Source organism: Carassius auratus, unplaced genomic scaffold, assembly GCF_003368295.1.
Source record: "Carassius auratus strain Wakin unplaced genomic scaffold, ASM336829v1 scaf_tig00215695, whole genome shotgun sequence".
NCBI classification, from domain to species: domain Eukaryota; kingdom Metazoa; phylum Chordata; class Actinopteri; order Cypriniformes; family Cyprinidae; genus Carassius; species Carassius auratus.
Window position 1 is genome coordinate 287,338 of NW_020528200.1, and position 20,018 is coordinate 307,355.

The 20,018-nt window shown below is 35.7% G+C and overlaps 1 protein-coding gene and 1 long non-coding RNA gene across 3 annotated transcripts in view; one reads left to right on the forward strand and one right to left on the reverse strand.

Annotated features, from left to right (window-relative positions):
- Window positions 1–125: 125 nt before the first annotated feature.
- Window positions 126–20,018, forward strand: part of LOC113095380 (GTPase IMAP family member 8-like) — a 97,564-nt gene continuing 77,671 nt past the window's right edge. Inside the window, exons 1-5 of the mRNA XM_026260899.1 lie at window positions 126–370; window positions 3,585–3,653; window positions 4,287–4,355; window positions 5,704–5,772; window positions 6,423–6,491. Of these exons, the coding sequence (XP_026116684.1) occupies window positions 310–370; window positions 3,585–3,653; window positions 4,287–4,355; window positions 5,704–5,772; window positions 6,423–6,491 (337 nt within the window). The 5' untranslated portion in view covers window positions 126–309. The remainder of the gene's footprint in view (window positions 371–3,584; window positions 3,654–4,286; window positions 4,356–5,703; window positions 5,773–6,422; window positions 6,492–20,018) is intronic.
- Window positions 12,299–19,692, reverse strand: LOC113095381 (uncharacterized). Of its 2 annotated transcripts, XR_003288333.1 has the most exons (4): window positions 19,631–19,692; window positions 18,304–18,574; window positions 18,150–18,221; window positions 12,299–12,313 (listed from the first exon to the last, which is right to left on the reverse strand). It is a non-coding gene; the product is annotated as an uncharacterized LOC113095381 (long non-coding RNA). The 2 variants fall into 2 exon arrangements; XR_003288332.1 differs by lacking the exon at window positions 12,299–12,313 and having other exon boundaries at window positions 17,737–18,221.

The following is a 20,018-nucleotide window of genomic DNA, read 5'->3' on the forward strand; positions in this document are numbered from 1 at the left end:
TGCTTTATATAGGAGTAGGCTTGATCACGAAGAGGAAGAAAAGGGCAATGAGAATTGGCATATGGCATTTGCAAGGTACTCCCCATCATACGGGTATAAAAGAGAGCAGCTTGAATACTCATTCATATTTGTTCTTCTGAGCCGAAAACACGTGTCTGTATTTCAAACTCCATTTATCTCTACCAAGAAGCTTCATTGGATTCTTATGGTGCATTTCAGTGGCTCTCTCTCCCATATATCTCCCATATATAAGTCGCTTTGGATAAAAGCGTCTGCTAAATGCATATAAACTTCTAAGAGAGAGAGTGCATGAAGAACAGCAAGAAACTCTTAGGGACAATTTTCATTAAAATGGCAAAAGCTCATCAAGGTGAGTAAAAAAGCTCTACTTTACCCACATATACATCTTACAAACAATACTAATAATAATAGTAATAATAATAATAATAATAATAATAATAATAATAATAATAATAATAATAATAATAATAATAATAATTTGACAGTAGGTACAGTACTGTCATTTAAATCTGTCAGATTAAGCAGAATAATTTCCTTTCAACATTTTATTAAAAGGAAATAATGCAAGACACATGATTCCAATCATCGTTAGATATGCAGAAAATTATTTAATCAAAGTGACAAAAAAATGCATTTACAATGTAGGTACTACTGAAGTTACTGAACATAAAAATGTTTTTAGAAAACAGATTTCAGTACTATAATTTGTTGCGCTTGAATCATTGAATCAGACAGACAGAACAACCGACCGACAGATAGATAGATAGATAGATAGATAGATAGATAGATAGATAGATAGATAGATAGATAGATAGATAGATAGATAGATAGATAGTGTCCTGATCAGGTTTTTGTGCCACTGAGTCCCTATCCAATACTTATGTTTTCCTAGTGATTGGTTGCACAGTTTCTAAGAGACGGGCTCAAATGTAAAATATGATATGTATAATATGTATAAAAAATAAAAATAACAATGACTAAAGGACCTATGGAAAGACTAAAAAAGAGAGAAAGACTTTGATCTAAATATGCTGTAAGAATGGTGGACAAGTATATGTGGTCACAAATATAATTATGGGATTACTAATACAAGCTTTCTGTATTTTATATATACAATAAGCAAAAAAAATTGCAATATAAAAAAAAATGGAGGTAAAGTTAGAAAGAATGAAGATCCCAAATGCCAGTATGTCAGTCAAGTGTGTCTGTCAGGCAAGATATCCCATAATGTATTATGACAAAGATGTCTCAGATAGTCTGACAGCAAATACAAGTAAATGGCAAATAAATGACCTTATTATGAAATTATTATTACTAAAGTGTTCATCAAATATGTTAAAAACTACTCAAAATTAGTAGATCCTTTATGTAGATAGCTCAAAACACTTTTTACAGTGTGTGTTTTTTATGCTTCTTAATGTGGCATGACAGATCACTGTATTAGCCTCAGATGAACACGGAAACTTGAATGTGTGTGTGACCTCATTGGTTCTTGTTTTGTCACGCACACACATTTGAGTGTCTTTTTTTCCTTGTAATGGGGATTGACAAACCTACTGAAAGGTAAATACCACCACCTACTGCATCAGAAAATGGCTGACCTAAAATGCTGATCAAGTTTAGAATATCCAATACTGATCAGTTAAAAAAAATAAAAATAAATGCTGGCTTGGCCCCAATCCCTGCCCTTGATATCGGCGCGGGTCATCCTAATTAATTTATTTATATGTAAGCTTATTTGATCATAGAGACCATTGGTTCCAATGGTCCTACGATCTACTTTTGGGAAATGCAGCCCAATGCTTGATTATGTAATGAATTAAAGGTCCAATGAAATGCCTTACTGAGGACCTATAATGAAAAAATCACCTTTTCAAGGTGTTTGAACACAGTTGTGTGGTCACAGTTGTGTGGCCGTTCCTAACTGATGACGAAGAATTGACAGAGCAGCCATCCAGTCTTAGACAGCGTTTTTAGGTTATTACATGCAGAGTTTTTAGGTCCTATAATTAACACCTCTGTTTACATGCTAATCATGTTATCAAGATGCTAGCGACATGCTAGCAACATGCTAATTATGCTAGAAACATACTAGCAACATGCTAGCAACATGATAATCATGCTAGCAACATGTTAATCATGCTTGAAACATGCTAGTAATATGCTAGTCGCATGCTAATAATGCTAGAAAAATGCTAGTGACATACTAGCAAACATGTTAATCATGCTAGAAACATGTTAGCAACATGCTAACAGAATGTTAATATGCTAGAAACATGCTAGCAACATGATAATCATGTTAGAAACATGGTAACAACATGTTAATCATTCTATCAACATATTAATCATGCTAGAAACATGCTAGCAACATGATAATTATGATAGCAACATGTTAACGAAATGGTAATCATGCTAGAAACATGCTAGCAAAATGTTAATCATGCTAGAAACATGCTAGCAACATGTTAACATGCAACATGCTAGTCACATGCTAGTCATGTTAGAAAAATGCTAGTGACATGTTAGCAACATGTTAATCGTGTTTGAACAGAGTTTTTAGGTCTTATAATTAACACTTCTGTTTACATGCTAATCATGTTATCAAGATGCTAGCGACATGCTAGCAACATGCTAATTATGCTAGAAACATACTAGCAACATGATAATCATGCTAGCAACATGTTAATCATGCTTGAAACATGCTAGCAACATGCTAGTCGCATGCTAATAATGCTAGAAAAATGCTAGTGACATACTAGCAAACATGCTAATAATGCTAGAAACATGCTAGTAAAATGCTAACATCATGATATTATGCTAGAAACTTGCTGGCAACATGATAATCATGTTAGAAACATGGTAACAACATGTTTATCATTCTATCAACATGTCAATCATGCTTGAAAAATGCCAGTAACATGCTAGTCACATGGTAATCATGCTAGAAACATGCTAGCAACATGATAATTATGATAGCAACATGCTAACGAAATGCTAATCATGCTAGAAACATGCTAGCAAAATGTTAATCATGTTAGAAACATGCTAGCAAAATGTTAATCTTGCTAGCAACATGCTAGTCACATGCTAATCATGTTTGAAACATGCTAGCGACATGCTAATCGTGTTTGAGCAGAGTTTTTAGGTCTTATAATTAACACTTCTGTTTACATGCTAATCATGTTATCAATATCAAAAATGCTGCTGGTGGCTGGCAATGATATATATATATATATATATATATATATATATATGTATATATATATATAGAGTTCTATTTTTCTCTATAGTTCTATTTTAATAAAATAATAAATAAATAAATAAAAAAAAAAAATATATATATATATATATATATATATATATATATATATATATATATATATATATATATATATATATATATATATATATATATATATATATATGTGTGTGTGTGTGTGTGTGTGTGTGTGTGTGTGTGTGTTTATCATCAAAATTTCTGCTGGTGGTTTGCAAGAAAATATATATATAGTTTTATTTTGTATGTTTACAAATGTTTAAATATGCCCTTTTATCATCTCCAGTCATGCCAGACCTCACGGACATCAGCAAAAAAGTAGAAGAAGCCGAGCATGTGGCTCCAGTCCAAGTTGGTGTGTAATTTTGTTTCTAGTCATTGCCATTAGGGCTGTTCCATTTAAGGAAAAAAATATGATTATGGAGTTTAATAGTGTTATGGCGTTTTAGGGCTTTGTCATACTTTTTTGTGTGTGCTTCATTCATTAAATAATTAATCAATGAAGGCCAAGTCCACTGCAGTAATTTGTGAAACGCGTTTGTTGAATCACCATTAGGTGGCGCAAAGGGGTGGTTGATACCATTGCTCTAACATCTGAAACTGAAACATTTTCACTTTTACATGAAGATAAAATGAAATAAATTACTTGGACTGAAAACAGTTCTGAGGTTTGTGTGTGTGTGTGTGTGTGTTTATTTTAAAAAGTGATATTTTGTATGTGCACATATTGATATAACAAAAGAAAAAAAAAAAAAATATATATATATATATATATATATATATATATATATATATATATATTATCATCAAAAATGCTGCTGGTGGCTGGCAAGAAAAAAAAAAAAAAAAAAAAAAAAAAAAAATATATATATATATATATATATATATATATATATATATATATATATATATATATATATATATATATATATATAGTCTTATTTTGCATGTTTACAAATGTTTAAATATGCCCTTTTATCATCTCCAGTCATGCCAGACCTCACGGACATCAGCAAAAAAGTAGAAGAAGCCGAGCATGTGGTTCCAGTCCAAGCAGGTGTGTCTTTTTGTTTCAAGTCATTGCCATTAGGGCTGTTCCAATTATGAAATTTGACTGACGATAAAATTTATGAATTGTCTAATGAAAAAATTATGATTATGGCGATTAATAGTATTATGGCGTTTTAGGGCTTTGTCATACTTTTTTGTATGTGCTTCATTCATTAAATAATTAATCAATGAAGGCCAAGTCCACTGCAGTAAATTGTGAAATGCGTTTGTGAAATCACCATTAGGTGGCGCAAAGGGGTGGTTGATACCATTGCTCTCACTTGTACATGAAGATAAAATGAAATAAATTACTACTAATAATAATGATAATATAGCATTATAATATTTAACTAATTATTAATAATATAAATGCATAACGTTCTAACTTTTTCTATTCAGTACAAGCCAATACTTTATATTATTAAACATTTAAAGATATGTGTATGTCATAAAACTGTGAATGAGAAAATTATGAGTGAATATGCCTAGTCGATTGCTTTTACATTTATTTTGTCACCATTGTGACCAGTGGCGCCATTATGGGGGGTGCAGAATATGCCTGTCTTATGGCCTTACAATGCTAGGGACTTAAGTGTTTTTCTTTTTTCTTTTTTACATAAAAGACAGTGTTAACTAATTATATTTTTGTAAAATACATTTAAAATTTGTGAATTATGTAAGGTGAGAAGCTCTGCATTTCAGACTGAGCCCAATGGGCCCTGACTTATTTTACCCCTAGGGCAGGGCTAGTGACCATCAACATGCTAGCAACATGTTAATCATGCTAGAAACATGCTAGCAACATGCTAGTCGCATGCTAATCATGCTAGAAACATGCTAGCAACTTGCTAGCAAAATGCTAATAATGCTAGAAACATGCTAGTGACATGCTAATCATATTATAAACATTCTATTGACCTGTTAATCATGCTAGAAACATGCTAGAATCATGCTAGCAAAATGCTAATCATGTTTGAAACATGCTAGCGACATGCTAGCAACATGTTAATCGTGTTTGAGCAGAGTTTTTAGGTCTTATAATTAACACTTCTGTTTACATGCTAATCATGTTATCAATATCAAAAATGCTGCTGGTGGCTGGCAATGATATATATATATATATATATATATATATATATATATATATAGAGTTCTATTTTTCTCTATAGTTCTATTTTAATAAAATAATAAATAAATAAATAAAAATATATATATATGTGTGTGTGTGTGTGTGTGTGTGTGTGTGTGTGTGTGTTTATCATCAAAATTTCTGCTGGTGGTTTGCAAGAAAATATATATATAGTTTTATTTTGTATGTTTACAAATGTTTAAATATGCCCTTTTATCATCTCCAGTCATGCCAGACCTCACGGACATCAGCAAAAAAGTAGAAGCAGCCGAGCATGTGGCTCCAGTCCAAGTTGGTGTGTAATTTTGTTTCTAGTCATTGCCATTAGGGCTGTTCCATTTAAGGAAAAAAATATGATTATGGAGTTTAATAGTGTTATGGCGTTTTAGGGCTTTGTCATACTTTTTTGTGTGTGCTTCATTCATTAAATAATTAATCAATGAAGGCCAAGTCCACTGCAGTAATTTGTGAAACGCGTTTGTTGAATCACCATTAGGTGGCGCAAAGGGGTGGTTGATACCATTGCTCTAACATCTGAAACTGAAACATTTTCACTTTTACATGAAGATAAAATGAAATAAATTACTTGGACTGAAAACAGTTCTGAGGTTTGTGTGTGTGTGTGTGTGTGTGCTTATTTTAAAAAGTGATATTTTGTATGTGCACATATTGATATAACAAAAGAAAAAAAAAAAAAAAAAAAAAATATATATATATATATATATATATATATATATATATATATATATATATATATATATATATATATATATATATTATCATCAAAAATGCTGCTGGTGGCTGGCAAGAAAAAAAAAAAAAAAAATATATATATATATATATATATATATATATATACATATATATATATATATATATATATATATATATAGTCTTATTTTGCATGTTTACAAATGTTTAAATATGCCCTTTTATCATCTCCAGTCATGCCAGACCTCACGGACATCAGCAAAAAAGTAGAAGAAGCCGAGCATGTGGTTCCAGTCCAAGCAGGTGTGTCTTTTTGTTTCAAGTCATTGCCATTAGGGCTGTTCCAATTATGAAATTTGACTGACGATAAAATTTATGAATTGTCTAATGAAAAAATTATGATTATGGCGATTAATAGTATTATGGCGTTTTAGGGCTTTGTCATACTTTTTTGTATGTGCTTCATTCATTAAATAATTAATCAATGAAGGCCAAGTCCACTGCAGTAAATTGTGAAATGCGTTTGTGAAATCACCATTAGGTGGCGCAAAGGGGTGGTTGATACCATTGCTCTCACTTGTACATGAAGATAAAATGAAATAAATTACTACTAATAATAATGATAATATAGCATTATAATATTTAACTAATTATTAATAATATAAATGCATAACGTTCTAACTTTTTCTATTCAGTACAAGCCAATACTTTATATTATTAAACATTTAAAGATATGTGTATGTCATAAAACTGTGAATGAGAAAATTATGAGTGAATATGCCTAGTCGATTGCTTTTACATTTATTTTGTCACCATTGTGACCAGTGGCGCCATTATGGGGGGTGCAGAATATGCCTGTCTTATGGCCTTACAATGCTAGGGACTTAAGTGTTTTTCTTTTTTCTTTTTTACATAAAAGACAGTGTTAACTAATTATATTTTTGTAAAATACATTTAAAATTTGTGAATTATGTAAGGTGAGAAGCTCTGCATTTCAGACTGAGCCCAATGGGCCCTGACTTATTTTACCCCTAGGGCAGGGCTAGTGACCATCAACATGCTAGCAACATGTTAATCATGCTAGAAACATGCTAGCAACATGCTAGTCGCATGCTAATCATGCTAGAAACATGCTAGCAACTTGCTAGCAAAATGCTAATAATGCTAGAAACATGCTAGTGACATGCTAATCATATTATAAACATTCTATTGACCTGTTAATCATGCTAGAAACATGCTAGAATCATGCTAGCAAAATGCTAATCATGTTATCAACATGCTATCGACATGCTAGCAACATTCTAATAATGTTAGCAACATGTTAACTATGTTAGAAACACTAGCAACATGCTAGCTACATGATAATCATGCTTGAAACAAGCTTCTAACTTCTATCTATCTATCTATCTATCTATCTATTATATATATATATAAAACTTTCTTACTAATCTATCTGTCACGGCATGGTAGGACGTGCAGAGGAAGAAACAGTTTTAGGGATTTGTCATATTTTTTTTTTGTGTGTGCTTAATTTATTAAACAATTAATCATAAAATAAATAAAACATTAGAAAAGGTTGTTTACAGTGAATGAGAAAATTATGAGTGATATGCCTAGTCTATTGCTGTGACCAGCAGCGCCATTATGGGGGGTGCAGAATATGCCTGCCATATGGGCTTACAATGCTAGAGCCTTAAGTGTTTTTGTTTTTGTTTTTTTCATAAAAGACAGTGTTAACTAATAATATTGTTGTAAAATACATTTAAAATGTGTGAATTATAGGAGGTAAGAAGCTCTGCATTTCAGCCCGAGTCCAATGGGCCCTGACTTATTTATACCCCTAGGGCTGGGTTAGCAACTATCAACATGCTAGCAACATGCTAATCATGCTAGAAACATGCTAGTAACATGCCAGTCGCATGCTAATTATGTTAGAAACATGCTAGCGACATGGTAAACATGATAGAAACATGCTAGTCGCATGTTAATCATGCTAGAAAAATGCTAGCGACATGCTAGCAACATGCTAATCATGTAATAAAAATGCTAGCGACATGCTAATCATGCTAGCTAATCCATCAATCTAACTTTTAACTTCTTTAAACTTCTTCAAACTTTCTGGTCAGGCTTTCTCAAGCCAACTTAAAGTTTGTCTCAACAAACTTTTTTTCTAGTTTACAGTAGTGATGTTTCAGACTGATTGTATGAATGCATTTGCTTACTGGATCATTGGACTGAAAACCTTTCTGAGGTTTGTGTGTGTGTTTATTTTAAAAAGTGATATTTTGTATTTTGTATGAGCACATATTGATACAACTTATATATATATATATATATATATATATATATATATATATATATATATATATATATATATATATATATATATATATAGTGGGCTCCAAGGGTGAAATTAGGTTTTAGTTGCCACTAAACAAAACCACAAGAAAGGCAGATGGAGAGTTAACCAAACAGAGGCGTTTATTCAGCCAAGAAATATTGAGGGTCCAAAAAGAAATCTAAATGGAAACTTAAGTTCTTCCCAGTCTGGGGTATCTTCGTTGTTGGTGTTCACTATGTCCGTTCCACACAGGGACACCTTAAAATGGGAGACAAAGCATAAAAAAGGCAGGTCAGTAAGCAACATGTGACAATTCACCCACTTTGCTCTTCAGCCAGTTGTCTTCGGTTACTCTTTCGCTTGTATAGACCATCCAGAGGCTTTAGCACCTTCTCCTTGGGCCACTCTCTCCAAACTGAGGCAGAGATCCTATCTTTATGATGACCTCCATTAGATAATCATTGACTGCAGCTGTGGGTCGTTCCATATCTGAAGGGTGAGCAGGTGGAAGTACTCATGATTGATGACTTTTCCTAGCCGGGGCCTGCTCCTCTGGTTTGGGGTTTCTCCTTCCCACATTGGCTTGCCACACATTCCCCCCCTCAGCTCCAGGCTATTACCAGGAGCGACCGACCAAAGACACTCCTCCCTCCGTGACAGGGCATCCACATTTCCTAGCAACTTTCCGCCCCGATGCTCGACTCTGAAGCAGAAGTCCTGTAGATCCAGGAACCAACGTGTGACACGAGCATTAGAGTCCCTTGCAGTAGACATCCATTTCAGAGGAGCATGGTCTGTAATAAGGGTGAATTCTCTACCCAGCAGGTAATATCTCAGCTTTTTGAGAGCCCACCTGATGGCCAAACATTCTTTCTCAACTGTGGAATAATTGCGTTCATGTTTGAGTAACTTACGGCTGATGAACGTAATGGGATGTTCCTCTCCATTTCTTTGCTGTGAAAGGACTGCTCCCAAGCCCGTCTCTGAGGCATCAGTTTGGACAATGAAAGGTTGTTGGAAGTCTGGAGTTATCAACACTGGGTTCTCACCTAGGGCCTGCTTAAGAGAGGAAAAGGCCTGTTCTACTTCAGTAGACCAGACGACATGGTGAGGTAGGTGGTTTTTGGTCAAGTCATGCAATGGAGCTGCCAGTGTTGCAAAGTTTGGGATAACCTGACGGTAATATCCAACCAGACCCAGGAATGTTTTTACCTGTTTCTTTGTTACCGGTTTTGGCCACTTGGAGATGGTGTCGGTCTTTTTCCTCTGCGGTCGAACATCACCACGTCCAATGGTGAACCCAAGATATTCTGCCTCTTCCAATCCTAATTTGCATTTGGTTGGGTTGGCCGTAAGGCCTGCCTCCCGGAGGGCGCTCAATACAGCTTGCAATCTGCTCAGGTCGGAAGACCAGTCAGCACTGTGAACAACAATGTCGTCTAGGTAGGCAGCAGCATACTCCTGATGGGGCCGAAGGATCTTATCCATCATTCTTTGGAAGGTTGGCGGTGCCCCGTGGACCCCAAACGGCAGAACCCGGTATTGAAATAACCCATCAGGAGTAGAAAATGCCGTTTTTTCCTTGGCCTGGTCAGTTAAGGGGACCTGCCAGTACCCCTTAGTCAGGTCCAGGGTGGATACAAAGCGGGCTGGCCCCAGGCGCTCAATGAGCTCATCCACTCTGGGCATTGGATAAGCATCAAATTGGGAAATTTCCTTCAATTTTCTAAAATCATTACAAAATCTTACAATGCCATCAGGCTTGGGGACTAAAACAATAAGGCTCGACCACTCAATGTTGGATTCTTCAATGATGTTCAGGGCCAGCATCTTCCTTACTTCCTCACGAATAGCCTCCCTCTGAGCTTCTGGGATGCGATAGGGCTTCAGTCTCACTTTCGTTCCAGGTTCTGTGGCTATGTCATGGTAGACCACTGTGGTTCGTCCTGGTAGTAGGGAGAATACATCTGAATATTGGCTTATTGAAGGTCTTGTTTCTGGGTTGGGCTCAGGTATGCTCCCATTTCCACTTCCACAGGTTCCTGGGAGCAAACTTGGGATGACAGTGTGGACAGCAAACATTGCTCTGGCTCATACCATTTCTTGAGTAAATTTATGTGATAAATCTGGTGGACCCGGCGCCGACCGAGCTGCCTAATTTTATAGTTCACCGGGCCCACCCATTCAACAACCTCATACGGCCCATGCCACTTGGCAAGAAACTTGCATTCCTGTGTAGGAAGCAACACAATCACCTTTTCTCCTGGTTGAAACTCTCTCAGCTGAGCCCCTCTGTTGTAGACTCGTGCCTGGGCCTCTTGTGCCTGTTTCATGTGCTCTCGAACAATTGGCCATACCGGAGTCATCCGTTGGTGCATCTCTTCCACATGTTCCACTACAGAGCGATGTGGCAACGGTTGATTCTCCCAGACCTCTTTGGCAATATCCATCATCCCTCTTGGCCTTCGCCAATAGAGGAGTTCGAATGGGGAAACATATACATACATATATATATACATATATACATATACATATACATACACATATATATATGCATATATACATATACATACATATATATATATATATATATATATATATATATATATATATATATATATATATATATATATATATATATATATATATATATATATGCCCTTTTATCATCTCCAGTCATGCCAGACCTCACGGACATCAACAAAAAAGTAGAAGAAGCCGAGCATGTGGCTCTAGTTCAAGCAGGTGTGTCTTTTTTTTTTCAAGTCATTGCCATTAGGGCTATTCCATTCATGAAATTTGACCGACAATTAATTTATGAATTGTCTAAGGAAAAACATTATGATTATGGAGATTAATAGTGTTATGGCGTTTTAGGGCTTTGTCATACTTTTTTGTGTGTGCTTCATTCATTAAATAATTAATCAATGAAGGCCAAGTCCCCTGCAGTAAATTGTGAAACGCGTTTGTGAAATCATCATTAAGTGGCGCAAAGGGGTGTTTGATACCATTGCTCTAACAGGTGAAACAGAAATATTTTCACTTGCACATGAAGATAAAATGAAATAAATTACTACTAATAATAATGATAATATGGCATTATAATTTTTAACTAATTATTAATAATATAAATGCATAATGTTCTTACTTGTTCTATTCAGTGTTCGGAGGACAATATCTGTCTGAGATACAACTATTAGAAAATGAGGGAGCAAAACATTTAAAGATGTGTATATGTCATAAAATAAATAAAACAGTAGAAAAGGTTGTTTACGGTGAATGAGAAAATTATGAGTGATATGCCTAGTCTATTGCTTTTACAAATATTTTGTCACCATTATGACGAGCGGCGCCATTATGGGGGGTGCAGAATATGCCTGCCTTAGGGGCTTACAATGCTACTGACTTAAGTGTTTTTTTTTTTTTTACATAAAAGACAGTGTTAAATAATAATATTGCTGTAAATTAAATTTATAATGTATGAATTATAGAAGGTGAGAAGCTCTGCATTTCAGCCTGAGCCCAATGGGCCCTGACTTATTTATACCCCTAGGGCTGGGCTTTGGGCCAATTTTCACGTCATAGCTCAGACGCGGGTAAGGCATCTAACCTGTTTTAGGCTACTCCTTAGTTTAAAATTTTAGACACCCATCAATTACGACAATGAAAAAGTTTTACCATGCTAGTGTTAAGAACATGAGACCATGCCACCGCGATTGTCAAGATTGGCTTGGATTGTTTAGTATCCTAGTCAGCGGCAGCAGTGAGCGTGTCTTCAGTGCAGCTGGAAGAATTTTGGTAAAAAGAGGAATGGCTACTTAAATTCTAAACCATAATGAGCCTTTAATATAACCTATTCCCTCTTCAAGCGCATGCAATAGGCTAATAAAGCTTGCTGTGAAGGCCCAAATATCCATGAATGTGTCAGGGGGAAATGGTAGGGAGATATTTGAACTATTAATTAATAATCTAGTGTTTTCTGAGTCAGTCATTTAGAGAGAAATTCATCTTTACGGATTACATAGCCTGAAAGAGTTATTGTTTTCAATTTTATTTAATTTTAAAGTAAGTATTCACTGCTAAGATCAAGATGGCTGCTCAGTCATTATTTTAACTTTAATTTAACCTATAACCACTTTGCCATTAAAAACAAAACTGAACTATTTCAATGGCTGCAACAGCTGCTGTGTAATGGGGAATCCGGGCATCCGGCCCCGATCCAGAAACACCCCTCCGTCAAGTCCACAGGCTCCTAAACAGTCAAGCCTGCTGGCCATTCCATTGTCACATCCGCCGGCCAATTCACTCCCAAGTCCTCAGCTGACAGCAGCAGTCTCCTTCACCATCACAGAGTCGGCTCCAGCCCCTGAGTCAAGTCAACTCACCTTTATTTATATAGTGTTTTTAACAATACAGATTGTCAAAGCAACTTTACAGTATCAAATAGGAAAATAGAGTGTAAATAATGCAAAAGGACAATAGTAAACACTAAATTTTCAGTTAAAGGCAGTTCATCATTGAATTCAGTGATGTCATCACAGCTCAGTTCAGTTTAAATAGTATCAGTGCAATTAAGTCAATGATATCGCTGTAAATTAAGTGTCCCAAGCTAAGCAAGCCAGAGGCGACAATAGCAAGGAACCAAAACTCTGTTAGTGACAGAATGTAGAAAAAACCACGGGCTCAGACAGGGTCCAGTAGGAAGATGGTAGGCCACCAAGTGTCATCAAATTTGATTTATTGACCCTCATTAAAATCTGTTCATGTACCCATATAAACAGACATCTGTTTATCCACCCCAGTGATCCAAAGGAATTTTTGAGGACTCCCTTATTGTTTGTGAAATTTGTTTGTGTGTTTGTGTGTGTGTGTGTGTGTGTGTGTGTGGGCCATTGAAAACAGTTCAAAAACTATGTGCTTTAAATTGTGAAATGGTTTATTGGTTGTTAAACGGGATCAATGGAAGTTTTTATTAAAGTTTTTTCACACACATTTGAAAGAAAACAGTAAAACAAGTCAAGCCAAACATTTAAGCACTGTTAAACAATTTTAGGTAAAGGTAGAGTTTGACAAAGTTAAATAAAAGGAAAAAGAGTTGAGCATCTTACCCTGATCTAAAAAAAAAAAAAAAAATCTGACTGTTAAGCAACAGCATACGGTCTTTGTCAAAATTTTATCATGGATGGTGGTTCATGAGATCCTCCCAGTCAGAGGTGCATAACTTGCTGATTAACCACCATAATATGTTGCAGTGTTTAAAAAAAAAAAAAAAAAACTAGCTAGTTACCACTGTTTCCCAAACACAGTCGCATCTCTGTAATATGAACCACATTAGTTCAACAACATAGGGCCATTGTTAATGATGTCACACGCATGTGGCGGAGGAATAACTTCTATTTAACCAATTAGGCAGCTCTAAGATTGTGCTGTATTTAACATGGCACCTGTTGACTAATTTATGATATTTTGTTCCCTGTCATATTGCTTTATTTGTGTAACGATAGATCACAGGAGACGAGAGATCCAATAGCAGTGTGTTTTAATGGGTAATCCAAAATCAATATCAAAAACAGGCCAGAGGTCGTAACCATTAAATCAGTCGAGAAACAAGGAAAACCAAGAAACAAGAAACAAGAAACACAAGGGAATGCGAGAAAACCAGGTACAGAAAACAAGGACTCCATGAAACAGAATGAAAACAGACCAGTATATATGGACAGCTGATGATGATGAAAGTGAAGACAGCTGAGTGCAATTAACCGTGATGAAGGGACAAGGCTTTGTGGGAAATGTAGTGCCTGCAGTGGGGCGCCTATGGGGAAGTGAGACCACTAGTGGACACCCAGGGAAACACAGACCAGACACCATGACAATTTGATGTTTGTCACTGTGGGTACCCTCTTATGTCATTCTCTTAGGTATTTGTGCACATGCTCACTCTTCAAAAACGGTGCTTTTAGAGGAAGCGCAAACATACATAGATGAAAATGCATTTATATTTAGAGAGAATGGGATGTACAGTATAGATTACACAGCATGTTAACTTGGCAATTGGACCCCAGAGCATATTTATTTAAGCCCGTATTCCTTTCTAACAAGAAACTATGCTTCTAACCACAGGTCTAGAGCTGTAGTTCCAACTATGTATGTTTCAGTGCTGTTTGCGAATGTTCATTTGAACTATGGTTTTCTTTGTTATTTAAAGACTGTGTTAGTATAGGCGGGTACGCAACGGGCGTACATGTTGATTATTAAACACAGGGATGCACAGCAGCACACAAACATGGCAAATATAAAAAAAATTAAGGATTTCAATGCATAAGAATGTTTTGTTGGCCAATTAAATATAACATCTATAACATCAAATATATAACATCAAATGGATATTAATATCCAAAGTATAGTGAAAACACTATTAATTGGCACAGTAACAAGATCGGCAGTATAAGACATTCACTTGTAAGCACAAAACACGTGATACTTTTCTTTTCAATATGAATAAAACTTTATTAGCCTCTTAACCTGCGCCCCTATTTTTGAGCATTTTCTGAAAAACGACATACCCAAATAAAAATGTCTGTAGCTCTTGAACCCTATGGTGTAAATTTATAAATCTGGTATTGTCTGAAACTAGACACTTAAACCTTTATTACTCTGAAGTCATAATAACTAAGAATTAGTATAGTAATAGAGTAAAACAAGGTAAAACGTACATGAAAGTGACTCACGATACGTTTGAATCAAATTCACTAAGGGAAAATGGATGGGACTTTGATGCCAAAGGCCTAAACATACCATAAAGATAAATCTGAATGTCTGACCATGTTTTGATACAAATTTGAAGATAATACTCCCAAAAAATTTAGTTTCTGTAAGCTTTTATTTGTAAGAAAGTCTAGGCGTCCTTTCAAAAAAGCTATTTGGGGACTCCAAATGGACACCTTATAATCAAAGCTGAAATAAAAAAAAAACATTTTTGTTAAAAACCTGCAGAAAGTACATTTTTATGTTATTTTATTTAAATATAAGCTTTGGAAAAGTAATTTAGATCTTTTATTTCAAGAAAAGTCTAAGAATCCTTTCAAAAAGGCTATTTAGAGACTCCATATGGCACTACATACTACAAACACTACATATGAATATCAGTTCAGAACTCATCTACACAGGAAACCACACACAAAAACAAAACTATTTCAGAACATTTGAACATTTTAATGTAACTCTTTATTTTGAATAATTATAATAATGAAAACAGATTTGATCAGTTATCATTTTAGAGCAAATAAACAAAACATGTAAAATACCAATTTATTTATTTTACATTTTGTAATAGTATTTTTTTTTTCTCTGCTAATTATTATGCATATCAAGTCACTGAAAAACTAAAAGCAACTATTTACAGTATTTACAGTGTAGGAAGACACTCAAGGCAGTCACCAAAAAGCTTTGTTCTCTGACCAACCGGATACGAAAGTCACTGAAACACAGGTAAGGGACAAAGAGTGTGTGATCTTCCCTCAAAACAGCCAGTAAAAGGTCGAACCCCACAATGTTACTAGGTCCCCGACCCGGGTTCAATTCGGTAATCAATCCTGGGATGTGGTTGTTTTCACACAGAAGGCGACCCGACAATGTTCCGGAAATATTGCGGGTCCGACGTGCAGTGTGAAAGGGGCTTCGCTGACAAACACCCGTGTGGTGCGCGACAGAGCGCTCTGTGTACTCCAAGTGCGTTTAGGCGAAAGTGCAGAAAACACAGTAAACATTTCAAGAGGGTCTGGCTGCAGACCAAGGGGCAAGGAACTCGACCGGAAGTTGAAGTCGGGTGGGGGCTTCCATCTTTTAGCAGAACTTCACTTGCGTTAGCACTCCCATTGACTCCCATTCATTTTGGCGTCACTTTGACAGCGAATAACTTTACATCTGAGGCGTTTAAAGACTCTGCTTGTCCATTATTTATTTCTAAAGATACACGACAATATATAAAGGGCTCCATTACCTTCTATGTTACATTATGGCCCCGTATAAACAGTTTTTGTAAAAAATAGGCTAACGATTGCGTCATAACCACTCGGCTCTCTGTCGCATTACCGTACAGACAGGAGGAGAAGCTCGCAGGCAATTAACTTAATATGGCATACTGGCGTTACATTTTAAAATACTATACAAAATAATTAATCAGAATACTTACTCCTGCTCACTCACGACAAAGAACTCCCCGCTCAAGCTCGCCGTCTCTGCAAGATTAACGATGACAGTTTTCACGCACAGCCACTAGAACATTTACATCTGTCAGACAGGTTGCTGACGTCGTCAAGCTTCGTTTGAGTCTGCGCGTCAGAAACGGAAGTGCTAAAAAACGCTAAAACTGGGCTTCATTCGTCTCAATTGAGTTCCAATGGGGTCGCTGTGTCCATTTCTTTTACTGTCTATGCTGCAGACATATGGGCGAGTGGAGCTCCACTCAAGAGCGGAAATACGTCACCTCCACTAGCGACGCCGCCGCCATGTTGGACCGGGCCATACTTTCCGTGGAATTACGTCGCCTCCACTAATGATGCGGCCGCCATGTTGGACCGGGCAACACTTTCCGTAGAATTACGTCACCTCCATGGCGGCGAGTGGAGCTCCATTCAAGAGCGAAAATACGTCAACTCCACCAAACTTTCGTTTTATATTATTACTTGTTATATACATGTATAAGGGGTGCTTTGCAAGTTATGTCACCTCTTTGTACGTAATGTTCATATGTTCTGTACTTTTATCGTTGTTACTTTTACCTAGTAGAAATAATAAAAATAATAATATACTAATCTTTCACGGTTTATGACACGACAGCAATTTTTTTTTTATTTCCCCTCAGCAATTTGCACTACCGACATCCACAATCCATATTTTTAGGGCTTCTGCCTTTTGTTCATGTTTGTTTTACCAATGTACAACTGACAATGTAACATTCCATACATTTTAGAAAGTTAACCCTATGTTTGTAATATTTAGCAGTGAAAAAATTATGAAATATTAAATAAATTATTAAAATAATACCTCAACCAGAATTTGTGTGTTGAATTTTGTATTTTAATCGAAATAATAACATATACAAAATAACCACAGTAACATAATGAAGAATAACTTCCACAATTTAGAAGTTTTAATGGTTTTTGAGTAATAATAATAATAATTAACACATCTTACACTACACTAAAAACAAATTAACTGCAAGTGACCATAATTGTTACAGTAAAAACACAATGTGTGCGCACGCACGCACACTTGACTCTTCAAGACCTCCATCGTCTGTGAAGCAATCCCAGCTACAGTAGCCAGGGTGATCATTTGAGGAGTAAAACCCCAAAAGCACTCCCTGTTGTCCATTTTCCTGGTGACCAGCCCCACAGTCTTTGTGAAGCTGGCTGCGCTGTAGGTGACTGCACCTAGAGATGATGTAAGGCTTTCTGTACTTTAGATAGTGATAGTGTTTCTTTAAATATCTTCACTGCACCGGTTAAGTACCATTTTCATGTTTCAGTCAAAAGTTTCATGTTAGGGAAATGGAAGAGAGTGAGATTACTTAGCCTAATTATTATAGCCACAAAAACAAGAGGGTCAACCACACTTACTGAAGTCACCATCAAGCCAGTTGAGTGTGGCTCCTGTTAAATATGCTCCTGACTGACAGTGTTGTTAAATCTCTGGCATGAACAATTACGTCAGATGGGTCAAGTTTAATTACAATACTGACATTTCATTATCATTAAAGTTAAAGCAATTTACTTGTTGCTGAAGGTGCCTGGTCCACCACAGTTGTGCTTTGTTGTTCTGATGCATCTGATTGCTGGGCTGGGGACACAAAGAAGACATGAGCACAGCAAAACTGGAACAAAACTATGTCTGTGTACTGACGTTTTGTAAATTCAACACAGAATAGTACTGCATCATTCTCCTATGACAGTCCCAAAGCAGACAAGGTGATGGTGCTCAGAAGTTCCAGTCTCTATTTGTGGAGGTGTTATCAAGGATGGATAACACTTGATATACATTTGATCTGAAACAAAAAAAAAGTCAAACAATAGAATAACAGAACAACAAAATAGAGAAAAATATGTACATGTTAATGTCACATGTAAAAAGACTTTGACTTCTAGGGTGGCAACATAAATTTAAAATGTAAAGAGTGCTGCATCTTCCATGCCAATCCTATCCCTGGAAGTGAATGAAAAATTAAATATGAAAACAACCACCTCATATGACCTTTTTAACATTATATAACAAATGCTAAAGGCATACACATACAAAACAATCGTGTCCTTTCATTATTTACTACATTATTTTACCACAAGCCACCAAAAACTAAGTTACACCTATGCTATCCATCATGTACTGAAGGTAAAAATTTAAAGAGCAAACAATTAACAAATAAGTTTTTCAGAAATGTATTATCCAAACTGTACTTCCCCAGTCAACTGAAAAGAAAGTATGTTCTTCAAGAATTTAGTGAAGAAGAGGCAAAGAAAATAAGGAAGTGTTATTTTACTTATCCAGTTTTCCTAAAGCCAAAGAAGTAACATTTAAAATCCTAAAGGACATTTATCCATCTAATAACTTCCTACAAGAAAGATTTAATTGGGAGAACAAGTCATGCAGGTTCTGTGAGAAAGATATTGAAACTGTAGATCATATGTTTTTCCAATGTGAATCTGTACAGACTTTTTGGCTGGAATTTCAAAACTGACTTCATTTCAAACAGATATCAATACACCCTTTGACTGTGATCTCAGTTAAGGTTGGAGTATTGTTGAAGGAAAAGATCCTAGACTTTTTGATAAATAACTTAATTACTTTGTGCAAATACTAGATTCGTAGATGTACATTTTTTAAAGGTTAAACCTCACTTCAGCGGATGGAAGAATGAACTAAAGATATTTGCATAGTCTCTTCATTACAGGATTGACATTGACATTGCTCGCGATATAAATCTATAAATCCATAGTGTTTATTAATCCTTTTGTGAGTAATTTCACGTAAGCCCTGTGCGTTTTTATTACACTGCACGTTACAACAGCGTCAGTTCACCATTTTAGCGATGTAGAGATAAAATTACCTGATTTTAAGTTTGAAGTACTCCCGGCGACGCCATCTTGATGTTTTCAAGTGGAGGTGACGTACTTCCGGTTTGAGAGTGGAGCTCCACTCGCCCATGGTCTGCAGCCAGACCCTTCTCAAACATTTGCGCACGCTTCTTCTTCTTCTTCTTCTTCTTCTTCTTCTAGTGTTTAATGGCGGTTTGGCAGACCAACATAAATGGTGCATTTCCGCCACCTACTGATCTGGAGTGTGGAGTGTACTTGGCTTTGGAAGGAAATATAAAAAATAAAAATAATAATAATAATAATAAAAAATTAAAAAAAAAAAAAAAATTAAATTCTTTTTACTATTCCTGTTTTATTTAGATATTTAAATAATAATTCATGAATTCTTGATTGTCTTGT